The sequence below is a fragment of the Penaeus vannamei genome, chromosome 16 (genome assembly GCF_042767895.1).
Source record: "Penaeus vannamei isolate JL-2024 chromosome 16, ASM4276789v1, whole genome shotgun sequence".
Lineage (NCBI taxonomy): Eukaryota > Metazoa > Arthropoda > Malacostraca > Decapoda > Penaeidae > Penaeus > Penaeus vannamei.
The window spans coordinates 4,742,535-4,755,034 of NC_091564.1; the positions used below are offsets into that span (position 1 = coordinate 4,742,535).

The 12,500-nt window shown below is 35.1% G+C and overlaps 1 protein-coding gene across 8 annotated transcripts in view; it reads left to right on the plus strand.

Annotated features, from left to right (window-relative positions):
- The first annotated feature begins 876 nt into the window (after positions 1-876).
- The window catches only part of LOC113812406 (golgin subfamily A member 5), a 14,632-nt gene continuing 3,008 nt past the window's right edge, over positions 877-12,500 (plus strand). Inside the window, exons 1-13 of one of the 8 annotated variants that reach the window (XM_027364276.2) lie at positions 877-1,013; positions 3,676-3,862; positions 4,300-4,552; positions 5,008-5,143; positions 5,672-5,786; positions 6,438-6,556; positions 7,064-7,164; positions 8,080-8,198; positions 8,378-8,518; positions 8,852-8,957; positions 9,897-10,081; positions 11,069-11,273; positions 11,519-11,617. In XM_027364276.2, the coding sequence (XP_027220077.1) occupies positions 3,696-3,862; positions 4,300-4,552; positions 5,008-5,143; positions 5,672-5,786; positions 6,438-6,556; positions 7,064-7,164; positions 8,080-8,198; positions 8,378-8,518; positions 8,852-8,957; positions 9,897-10,081; positions 11,069-11,273; positions 11,519-11,617 (1,746 nt within the window). In that variant the 5' untranslated portion in view covers positions 877-1,013; positions 3,676-3,695. Of the gene's footprint in view, positions 1,059-1,085; positions 1,207-2,258; positions 2,605-3,675; positions 3,863-4,299; positions 4,553-5,007; positions 5,144-5,671; positions 5,787-6,437; positions 6,557-7,063; positions 7,165-8,079; positions 8,199-8,377; positions 8,519-8,851; positions 8,958-9,896; positions 10,082-11,068; positions 11,274-11,518; positions 11,618-12,500 lie in introns of those variants that run through there. The other 7 variants (XM_027364280.2, XM_070131082.1, XM_027364278.2 and 4 more) reach the window with 7 other exon arrangements.

A 12,500-nucleotide genomic window follows, 5' to 3' on the forward strand; every position in this document is an offset into this window, starting at 1 on the left:
TATATATATTCATATATATACATATACATATATCAATATATACATGTATTTATACACACACACACTCACACACACACACACACACTCACACACACATACATACGCATACGTATTACCAAAAGAGCGCGTTCGCATTAAGCATTCTTACCAAAGAAACCGAGTTTATAGGAGTAACCCTAATAAATAGATCAGCAACGTAAACCATTAAACACAACTTTCTGTTGCTCTCGTTATCCATCTTCCGAGTTTATAATTTGTTCCAAATTCTCTTAAAAATATCATGTTCGAAAATCCTAAAATTCTCTAATAGTATCCTCGTCTCACAATCCTTTTAAAGAGTAACGGAAAAAAGTGATTCATCCCCGAATCTTCTCAAGCGATCCTTGTCTCCACTTCAAGATCCCTGGTCATGACACTGAAGCCCTGGTATAGTCTTATCATCTCTCTCCCCGTGTCATGAACGAAGGAATTAGATATCAAACTAAATATTAAAAAAAACATGATAATTTCAAAAGGAAAGTTGGGCATGAAAGATGGTGTTTGAAGTGCTCCTGAATGAGATGAGTGTTTAAACAGTTCTGGAGAGAAATGAGAGGTAAACAGTTGCCTTTAATATTAGTCATTCAACTGCTCTTGCACTGAAGAAATTATGTTATTACGAAAAAAGGATGAATGAGAATTTTAGGAAAAGAAAGGGTTGCGTTTAGAAGGAAGAGTTAGCAGAAATCTTTGCCCAACAGGAACAAATATGTACGAAGATTCTCAGTGTTGAAATATCTTAAGAAAATAAAGGTGTTAAAGAAGCAGTATCTGAAGCGCAGCATTTAGCGAATCACATTAGAGCAAAAAACAGACACTGAAAATAGACATAGGCCGCGTTCAGAAGGAAGCGTTCGAATCGCGCGCCCTTGAACGCGACCGACGGAGTAACTCTCAGCTGACACGTCAAAACAAAACAAAACATTACCTCTTCCTCTTTCCTGCTTGTATTTTTATCTTTTTCTCTCATTCAGGTAAGGATAAGCCTTGCATTTGGTGGTTTTGTAGTAGGAATTCAGGTAGGAGAGTTTGAGTTTCAGTTTTATACGATGAATTTATTTTTTATGGTTGTTATGAGTGTTTGTGTAATGTACTTAGGATCTTTTGCCACGTAATTGAGTATATTTTTGGAGATATCTTTAGTTTTTCGGCTGTAGCATTTTGCAGGTACAGTGTACTGTATTACTACAGTATATTTCATCCAAATATGCCTATATAGATAAACACTTAATGCAATAGCTTTAATTCTTATTCTCAATCTTGACATTGATAGTTCTTTGTTTTCATTTTGAGGTTGATGTCCTCATTAAAAAGATAAATTAATGCACCTGAGAGAAATCTCTATACACAGTGAAGCAACTACAAATACAGATTTCAGTGTTATTTGATACACGTTCTTCTGTTTCATGATTTAGCACTTTAAAACTCTATGCATAGTTTGGAAACTGAAAGATGTCAGTGATATTCTAGAGTATGTTATATTTCATAGATTTTATTGAAAGTATATATTCACCTAATAGCTACACAAAGTAGAAAAAAAATGAAGGACAATAAAGAGAGTCAAAAACTACAGTCAGTGATATAAGAGATCAATTTCACAGGTTGAGATTAATGTCAGAAAATTAGGCCATGACAAATATAGTGCAAAGAGTAAATCCCCACACACCTACCATGGTTAGGTCTAGCCTTACCCAACCTCACAGTGAACTGTTCACCTGCACAGTAGCTCTGCTCAAACTGCACTTTTACATGTAGGTCACTTAGTCATGATCAATCATTGTCATTCTCTCTATTGCCTATTATGAACAATTTTGTCCATAAAGCCTCCTAGAAATCCTAGATTCCCAGCAGTCCCCTTAAGCGTGATGGCTAGGGTAATAGGGATTTAGACACAAAGAGGTGCAGTCACTTCATACACAACTACCATAAGGAATTTGTTTCACTTTCACTTTTCCTCTGTTTTAATCTTGGATACCATCACCCACACGGTAGGCAGTACTTGGAATTGATGAACAGACAACTGTCTTTCTGAGACCCTTTCTGCTTGCGCAATGTCTGGGTTGCCTGTCCTGAGAAACACAATTTTTTTTACTTTTTAAGTAAATTACACCTATAAAGGTCTGGCTATAATTTTTAAATGCCCCTAGAATAGTTCATATTTCCACATTTCTGTTTGCTATACTCACCTTCCCTCCCCCCCCCCCAAGAAAAAGCTGAAATGATGCCCCTGGTACCCCTTCCTGCTGATAAAGCTATCAGCAGATAAGGAACTAACCCAAGCTCTGTTTTGACAAAGTATAGAAGGTTGACTATATTCTGTATCACTGAAGCCACAGAGATTGCTAGTACAACACCAAGTTTAGATATTGTTTATTATAAGTGCTCAGAAGAAAATTGAATGATTTTAGAAAAAAAAATTAACTATATAGTACTATTATGAAAGTATAATATGGAGAAAGTAAAGATGAATCCAGTTTATTGAAGCCTACAAATCTGTTTACACTTTGCTGTTGCTTGCACTTTGAGATTTGGCCAGGTAAACAGAGCTCCACCATGTTTATTCTGGTAAGATAGCTACAGTAGTTACAGTTTGTTCATTTCTGTTGCAAGTTATCATCAAACAAGGATCAATCCATGGTCTATTCTTCTGATTATATTTGGACAATTTTATTATTCTTTTACAAAGGACAAAAGGCACAGCATCACTTTGCGCTGTGTATTCAGAAGAATGACCTCATTTATATTATTTAATATTTTTTTGGTTTGTTTTACATCCAATTTATGTACTAATTTCAGTCTAATCTATGTACTGATTAACGTAATATATATATTAAAAGCATTTATATTGGACCTCAGGTTTGTCAGAAGTTTAACAGGTACTGTTGTGAGTCCAGGCCTTTGGACTCGATAAATGAACAGCTACAATTGTTATAATCTATGTATATAGCAGATAAAGAAGAAACTATTCAGAAATCATTTTATTTTATTGATGTATATGAAATTTTATGCTGGGTCTTGTGCTGATAACTATTACTAGTCTGGTGTTTAAGTTGTAGAGATTATATAACCCAGTTGGTAGAGTAAGGTATTTTCTTGTGAGATCACCAGTATGTTAGTGTGCATCACCAAAAACATTTAATGTGCCAGTGAGCAGGAACCTTTTCTTCTTTTTCTTCTTCTTCTTTTAACAAGACAAAAGTGTTGTTGTTTTTTTTCTCTTTCTTTTTTTTCCAATAAAAATTCTATCTAGAAATTTATTTGAAAGTTACATGCTGCTTGGAACATATCCTACCATATATTGATGATCTTTAAATCTGTGCTATGAATTATGTGGTCACTAGTATAGAAGAAAATGGGAAGCATTAAAGCTCTCTGATCTATTTTCTAATCATTAGTGATGTGATGAGGTATGGTATTATAACATGTAACTCAGCCGTAATGGATTCAAGGCATGTTTGCATTTTTTAGATAAGATAGCAATCATCTATGATTGCAATGACAAAACATGAAACATAAAACAAAGCAATGTTAGTATGTGTAATTGAAGAGAAATGTATCTAATTATATGCACATGCACATATTTGGGAGTGATCATGTTGACTGTGGATATTCTGAGTAACCCATTTCCCATTTCAGATGAATAGCAGATCCACAAAATGTCCTGGATAACAGACCTAGCAGGGAAGGCAGAAACTCTCCTTAACAAGCTGGATACAGAAGCCGGGGCCGTTCTCAAGCAGGAGAGACGCAACTCGTCTGCAGGCAAATCTTCATATAAACATGATGCAGCCAATGCTGTGCCTCCAGTAACTCAGTATGAAAAGTGAGAAACAAAGTTTATTTGTTTTTATTATTATTATTATATTATTATTATGATGATGATTATCATTATGATGATGATTTTCATTATGATGATGATTATCTTCATGATGATGATGAGGAGGAGGAGGATTTATCTTTGTTCAGTGTCTCTTTTGAGTTTTTTTGTATGTGTGTGTGTTTGTGTTTGTTTGTTTGTTTGTTTGTTATTTTTTTTGTTCCTCACAATATGTAAGTGATTGCAATAAATGTGCAAAGTACTATTTTATCAAAATATTTTTAAGGCGTTTTAGAATGCTTAATTTTCTCTTAAAGTGATTGATTTTAGACACAGAACTTTTTGTTAACCAAGTAGTTGTACTTTTTTGAATACATAGAACAGCAGATAGAGGAAGTGCACAAAAAAGATACATCTCATTTCATATTCATATCTCATCACAGGTCAAGTTTGCCAAGTTCCAGCAGCGTGCCCAGCAACCTAAGTACATATGGCATGGGAGGCAGTCCTGTGACAGTGCCAGGTGCTAGCATACAGGGAAGTGGTACTTCCCTGACGTCATCACCAAAAGGGACGGGAAAGAAGAGCAACCCACGGAAGAAAGACGAGGCTTTGATGGACTTCTTGAATAGTCCCCTTCAACAAGAACAGCAGGCAGCCCACCAACACACAGTTACCATTTCCCAGGCAGATCCTGTAGGTTGACAAAGGCTTTTACTGTAGCTAAGCTTTCTTGTTCTTTCTCTAGTATTGCTATATGTATTGTGTGATTGGGAAAGAATCTGCTTATTTCTTGTGGTGAATTCTTGGTTTGCATTTTGTGAGAGTTTAACCCTGAAAGGATAACATGCAGCAGTTTTTGTAACTAGGTATGGCCATTACCCAGAACAAAGAGTTTTTCTATCTGTCTTTTCTTCTACTTCTTCTTCAGTTTCTTGTTACTTTATTGCCTACATATTTTTCTATCCTGTAAGCACATATATACTACTATCATATTCAGGTCTGTGTGGAAAGGGTAGATGACAAACAATGCACATATACTTTTATATGTTTGTTTTTTTCTTTAAGTCCTTTCCCTTCATTTTTCTCCATTTGCTTTTTCCTTTCTTTCTTTCTTTCTTTTTCTTGTTTTGATATCACTTTTATTACAGATGTTATCCTCAACAACCATGACAACATCAACCATCAGCAGTCATGGGCATTCACGCCAGTCGTCTGTCTCGTCTGTTTCCTCCTTCATGGCTTTGAGTGGAAGGGAGACGCCTGGTTCTGCTACCGTTGACATTGGTATGTGTTGTGCATTTGCAAAAGAAAAGTGTTTGTTATTATATTTCTGATTCTTCCTTTTCCACCCATTATTGTTCAGGGATGGCAAGTATAAATGCCATGTTCACTGTGTCTTTTGCATATTGATTGTCATTACACATGAATGGTTCGACAAGTGTTTATTTACCAAGGAGTCAGTTACTTGTCCTACCTGTCGCATCTGTGTATCCTTTCTTGACTTTTTAGATTTTTATTGCTGATAACATTATGATAATCATAATGTCAAGGACAAAAATAACAATAGCGATATTGATAGTGCTAGGAAAAAAAGAGAATTTAAGATGCACCACTGATTATTTAGTATAGGACAGTAGTATAGCATTGGCATCATGTCTCTCTACAGGTGAGTGTTGAATATGTAAGAGGGATGAATATAATTTTCCAAACCTACTAGACATTGTACATTTCCTTTCCATTTATTCATTCCCATTCTTTTCTCCATTCTTTTTTTTTTTCTTACTCTACTAAATTAAATAATTCTTGAACCAGAAACTGGCAGTTCGGGATCAGGAAGTGGATCTGTCAATGCTGATGCATACATAACAGTTGAAACACCTTCTGATGTCAACATCTCAGCTCCTCCAAGCACAGATGGCAGTACAAGGTAAGGTCTTATGTACTTTATCTTTTTCTCTGTGTGTGTGCGTGTGCACATGTGTGTGTGTGTGTGTGTGTGCATCCTTGCGTCTGTGCGTGCGTGTATGCATCCATCCGTCCGTCCGTCCGCTTGCGCGTGCGTGTGTGCGTGCATGCGTGTGTGCATGCGTGTGTGCATGCGTGTGTGCATGCATGTGTGTGTGTGTGTGTGTGTGTGTGTGTGTGTGTGTGTGTGTGTGTGTGTGTGTGTGTGTGTGTGTGTGTGTGTGTGTGTGTGTGTGTGTGTGTGTGTGTGTGTGTGTGTGTGTGTGTGTGTGTGTCCCTCAAAGACATTTATTAGCATTAAGTTTTACTTTATTCTGGAAAGTGTTGAATACATGATGATAAGACATCCAGCAGAATACCCAGCTGTACATTTGTCCATGCTCTTTTCTGGCAGATCTATCCTCATACCCAAATTTAGTTTTATCCAACTAACCTATTCAGATGCCTCTATGTTGTTTACTTTAATTTATGTTATTGATAGAAGTGCAAATCATATCAGGTAAGAACTTCACGTGTTTCTCAGATACATTACTTCATAGAATTTGACATTTGAAAGAGTTCTAAGATTTGAGGCATTAAGTATTTTTAGTATATACTGGAATTTTTCTTGCAGCAGTAATGGTATAATGACTGGATCAGTGGACAGCGAGACAAGTTTATTGCGGAAAGAAGTGGCAAGCCTCAATCAGGAGATGAGTCAAGTATTAAAGAGAGCCAAGGATGCAGAGAGAGGTAGGCCTATGTGGATTTGCTATTAAAATATGTAGGGAAGACGTTGAAGATACCAGGAGACCATAGTGGGGTTAATTTTAACAATACTGAAAACTGGCTCCTAATTTGTTTTTTATTTAAAGGTAAAGCTGGCAAAATTCCTTTTGCTGTGTATGATGTATTAGGATATATTATGTTGTATATATGTTGCTTTCATATTCATCAAAAGTTGACACCATCTACATTGAATTACAAATAAAAAATTATATGTATGAATTGCTGACATGTGTATTCACACATCAATGGATGATTTGATTTGCACTCCAACCAAAGGAATGTATAAATAAAGGATCTGATCTGCAGCCTAAGTAAAGAACTTTAGCCATTTGGATTTTTGACAAAGGGTAATAATAATTACAGCAACCACTTATGAGTTACATTGACTATGGAGTCGTACTAGCATGAAGCAGCAGTATGAACATTGTATGAATAGCCTTATACCATTAGAACATAATGTTATCTTTTCAGAAACACAACAGTTACGGACTCAAGTATCTGGACTCTTGAGCCAACAGTCATCAAGTGACCAAATTATGCGTGAGATACAACAGAGGGAAATGGATTTGATGGTAAGTACTCGTTAGTTGGAACTTCTATCAACAAAAAGTGTTAGAACCTCTATTTTTCTTCCAATCTGTCTTAGACTAAGTCCTATATGAAGATTTATGGAGAGTGGAGATCAGCCAAAGGGTGTCCCCATTCTTAAATGATGATTGTTTTGATCCCTTTTGTATATTATATGAACTTCATGAGGGAGATGAAGTTGCATATGTCGTCATACATAAGACATTATGTCTGTTGCTTGTTTTCTTAATTTTTTCTTTTATTTTTCTTATTCCTCTATTTCCTTTATTATTTCCATCTTTCTCTTTCAAAATGGACACTATATCCCCTGTAATTCATAGAGTATGTACTCAGTGATGATGCATTAAATCATTTATGTTTGCTTACAAAAAACATAAACATAGCTTTATTCTTAACTCCAATCACTGTGAGTTTTGTTGAAATGTAAGTATTAGAACTGTACTAGTATAGTATATGAAACTGCCTGATTATAATGATTTTTAGGCAACTCTGGAACTGTACCATAAACTTGATGACTCTCTAAAAGATGGTAAACAACTTCGAAGCCACTTTTCTCTTTTCTAAGAAACTGTAGAAGTTGGTTATGTTTATCTGATCACACATTCTTTTTCCTCATATATGTTAGTATTTTGTGAATGATGACCGAAAATTATATGGAAGGTTCAGAAACATGAAACCACACATTGTGTATCATAAGCAGTAAAAAACTCTTGAATAAGGGCTTGTCATAACCATATAGATATATAGATATTTTTACAGTGTATTCCCATTTTTTGCAGATGATATTTCTGTTAAAGATTTGCATGTTGTAAAGTTCTCATTATGAATGGTGTTCATGGATCTTTTCTAAAAGAACATTATTTTTATATCATTCTGTTAATCATTATTCTTTTTTACAGGAGTCTATTAAAGCTAAGGACAGCCAACTGGCAGTACTTCGAGTTCGGTTACAGGAGGGAGATCATGACATAAAGGCTAAAGATACTTTGATAACAGAACTGCAAGATGAAAACAAAAGGTAACAATAACAAAAAAGAAAAAAAAGAATGGTCCTCTGTAATTTTGAATTAGATGCACAGGTTTAGTTATTATTTGTATGGATGTTTTTGTATGTGGTTGTAGCATACACTCATTTATTTACTCACTCCTTCTCACCACCACCGCTTACTTGAATTCCTCACTTATTATTTATTTTAGGTTATTGGAAGGTGCCAATGAAAGTAGCGGACTGCATAACCATGCCCTTCAGAGTGTCCAGGATCGCTTAGCTGAGGTTCAAGCTCAGCTGGACAGAGAAAAACAGCTTCACATGTCTTCGCAAACTGAGCTCACAAGGAGGTTAGTTCTTACGGCTTGTCATGGTTTTCTCTTTAGTAGAAAATGTGCCAAAAATATTTTTATTTTTGTTTGCAGAGGATGTGTGTGTGTTTGTGCGTTTGCTTGTGCATTTGTGTGTATGTGTGTGTGTGTGTGTGTGATTTGATGTTTTTTATAGGTAAAACTTTGAAAATACTTACATGTTGCTATCTATACACAAATGAGGTTTGAAAAGTGTTTATTCATCCTCAGTGACTCATTTTTTAATCAGTGCAACAGGATGCAGCATATCTATTAACCTTTACTTCAAAAAAAGGGAGAACCATAACATTATCTTTTTGGTTACCATTACAGAATAAATCATCTTGAAGAGGAACAGCAGGAATCAGCATCAGCACTAACAGAAGCACAACGCAAGCTTGAAGATGAAAGAACCCGAGCTCATCAGCTTGTCAACCAGGTATTGGCAGTTGGTGTGAACTTTGTATGGAATGTGTAAATGTTGATAATGAAGTAAATTTCCATGACATCGAAATTCATTAGCACTTTGCCATATTAATTTATGTACATCATATTAGAGTAATTTAGTAAAGTAAACTTGATTCACATATATTTATTCATTTGTATGTGTATGAAATTGAGGAGTGGTTGATAGGTTTAAGTTTGTCCTAAAACTGCTGTCATACTTGATTATATAAAGTAAGTAATGGTATGATCATAAATCCTTTATTCAGCCCAGTAACAGTGGGTAAAAAAATTGACAAGTAGACATGATCACAGGTTTATTAGCATGCATCAACAGTTTCCTTTGTTTGAGTCCAGCTTGTTTGGTAGTTTGTAGGCAGCATTACACACCTAAGAGCTAATATTTTGATATAATTTTGAAAGATGTAAATTTTTTGAAGGTTTACCTTCACTTTAGGTTTACCTTCACTTTCGGTGCTATTGCCTAAAAGTTTTACCATCGAAATTATGTTGCTACTATCAGTGAAAAACAAGCTCCATCGAATGAGCCATTGGCACAGGAATAGTCATGTTTGATGCCACCCGCTACTTTGTCCACAACAGCCATGGCATGTATGTACATGCCATGGAGACACTTAGATATATTTATTTTGTTTTAACATAACTATAAATTTATTGGTATTCCAAACCAGCCTGCAGAACCCATGGAACATTCCATGTACCCCTAATACTTTGTAGTTCACAGAAAATTATTTACTTAGGATTGATGATTGTACTTGCATAAGGAAATGTTGTTATATATGCCTTCCTGCTTGATTATTTAATTATATTGTAATTATCATTACTTTTTTATACCAAATTACTTTTTTCTTCTTACCAAATTACTTCCTCTTTTATGTCATAAATTTAATACTTTTATTACATAACTTAACAGGTGGGTTCTTTGCGTGGTGAATTGGCTGCAGCAAGAGAAGAACTGACAGAGTACAAAGCCAAAGCTGGCCGGATCTTACAAAGCAAAGAGAAGTTAATAGCCAGCCTGAAGGAGGACCGAGGCGGAGGAGGAAGTGAGTCAGCCGAGGAATCACAACTCCATGAAGCTGAGCTGCACCAAATACGGTATGTCTTTTTGTCATGCAGATTAATGTATGAAGTTCTTATCAATTAGTAATTCATGCACCTCATAAGAGATGGGTAATTTTCAGTGAAATTATAATGTAGTTATTGTCATTATATAAACACTCTTGAAAAATGATTGCTAGACTATTTGTATGTATGCATAAGTTAGGGTGCAGATTCTAAAGATTATCTAAGATATTGTTGTAGTTTATTATGAAATTTTTAATGATAATAGCTTATTGTAAAAGTTTGGTTATAAATCTCACAAAACACTTTATAAGCAAATCTTAACAACAGCATACACTTTTCATTGAGATAATATAAATATTATGATACATAGAATTTTTGGGACTGTTTGCAACTTGTAAAGGATGAAAATTGATTTAGATACTCCTTTGCTTATGTCTTAACCAGAAAATGGTATGAATGAGAATTAATATCTTAACAGTGTAAGAAATGTTTTTGGTGTATTTTGATTATATCTTTATCAGAACGACATGATATTATAATGTAATTATTACTGTACTGCTGATAAATAAAATCTTGTGAAGATGTAATCAAAATGAGTCAAATACATTTCTGATGCTGTAAAGATATTCTTTTATGTTCACCCTTTTTTCATCTGTAATTACTTTTGAAATTGGAATTACAATAGTAACAAAAAATAGTAGAAAATTGTCTTTTCAAGTTCTTGATATCTTGGTACATTATGAGTATGTAGACAGAATTTATATATATGATAAACAGTGCATCAGCACATGATTTTCATATAACAATATTGTTAAATATTTCAGAGAATTTTGAAACAGAGTATATCCAAGCTGTCACAGGGAACAATTATTCTGATAGATAAGGATCTAAGGAATAGAAATATTAGTATATAAATTTATAAAGATGCCCTTTTTCATGGAAGAAAGTAGCAATACTTTCCAGATGGTGCCAGTGTTAGAACAATTTGCAGTTCCTAATGAGATCATGGCATTGCAGATCAGAGCGAGACCTTCTGCGGGAGGAACTTGAAGGAGCAGGTGTGAGGATCAGGCAGTTGTTGACAGAGGTCAGTGACCTGGAAGCCTCTGCACAGGACCAGGCAGCATCAGCCTTCCACAATGCCTCAAACCTAGAAGAAGCTTTGTCCGATGAGAGAAAACGTAGGACAGAAGTAGAGTCTGAGTTGAGACATGTCCAGGAGGTATGTTCTTGCAATAAGGTGTTAGAAAGAGTGTATACAATCTTTATTGCATTAAAATAGTGTTTCTATGTAAAAGGCCATTGATTTAGAAATCATCTTCAAAATGAATATAAAAAAAGGGTTTGTTACAAAGAAATTAAGGATGTATTGATATTTTTGGTGGTCGATTGACATTTATGACGTTTCTTTTGATTTTTACACAAACTCATTTTCTTCATTTTGTCTGGTTATTGCCCATTGTCCAGGAAATGAGATGTGCTCATGAAGAATTAACAAGACAAAAAGTCAACTTATCTTCAAGGCTTCAGGAAAGGGACACTGAAATTGATCGGCTCAGGAAACAGGTAAAGAATTTGAACATATTATTAGGTGGCTTCCAATTTTTGTAATAATAGAAGCATCAGCATCATTGGTGGTGGTAGTGGTAGTAGCAGTAGAGGTAGTCATAGTAGTAGAAGTCATAGTAGCTAGAGATAGTCATAGTAGTAGGAGCTGTGGTAGTTATAGGTAGTCATAGTAGAAGTCATAGTAGCTAGAGGTAGTCATAGTAGTAGTAGCCATGGTAGCTAGAGGTAGTCATAGAAGTAGTATAGGGGTGGCAGTAGGAGTAATAGTATAAACAGCAATAGAACTAGTAGTATAGTACAGTATAGTCATAGTAGTAGTAGTAATAGTAGCAAGAGTAGTAGTATCAGCAGTAGCAGAAGTTGTAGTAGTAGTTACATTAGTTGCAGTAGAAGTAATAGATTCAGTAGTTACATTAGTTGCAGTAGAAGTAATAGATTCAGTAGTTACAGTAATAGTAGTAGAGTAGTAGTAGTAGAAGTAATAGTAGTAGTAGTGATAACAGTAGTAGTAGTATGTTTCATTTGGCCACAAATTACATCTGTGGCCAAATAACAAATGTTTGATAAAATCTTTATTTTTGAATCTGGAACTTTGAAATATTAAGACTGTTGTTATATGATCCTTTCTTCTTCTTCTTCTTCTTCTTCTATTTCTTACAAATAGCAAAAGAGAGAAGTGCTTGTATATTCAGTAAATTCTGTATATTGTATATACCGGATATATATTTCTGTGGGGAAGTGGAGTTCGCAGGAAAATTGGGCATGGCTAGAGCTGTCATGGAAAGCCTACCCTTCATGGCGGGCATGTATATACTCATCATGACTCACTCTAGAGACCAAGTGGGAAGGGCTGGTTGTACATAGCGAACTCCTGCTTGAA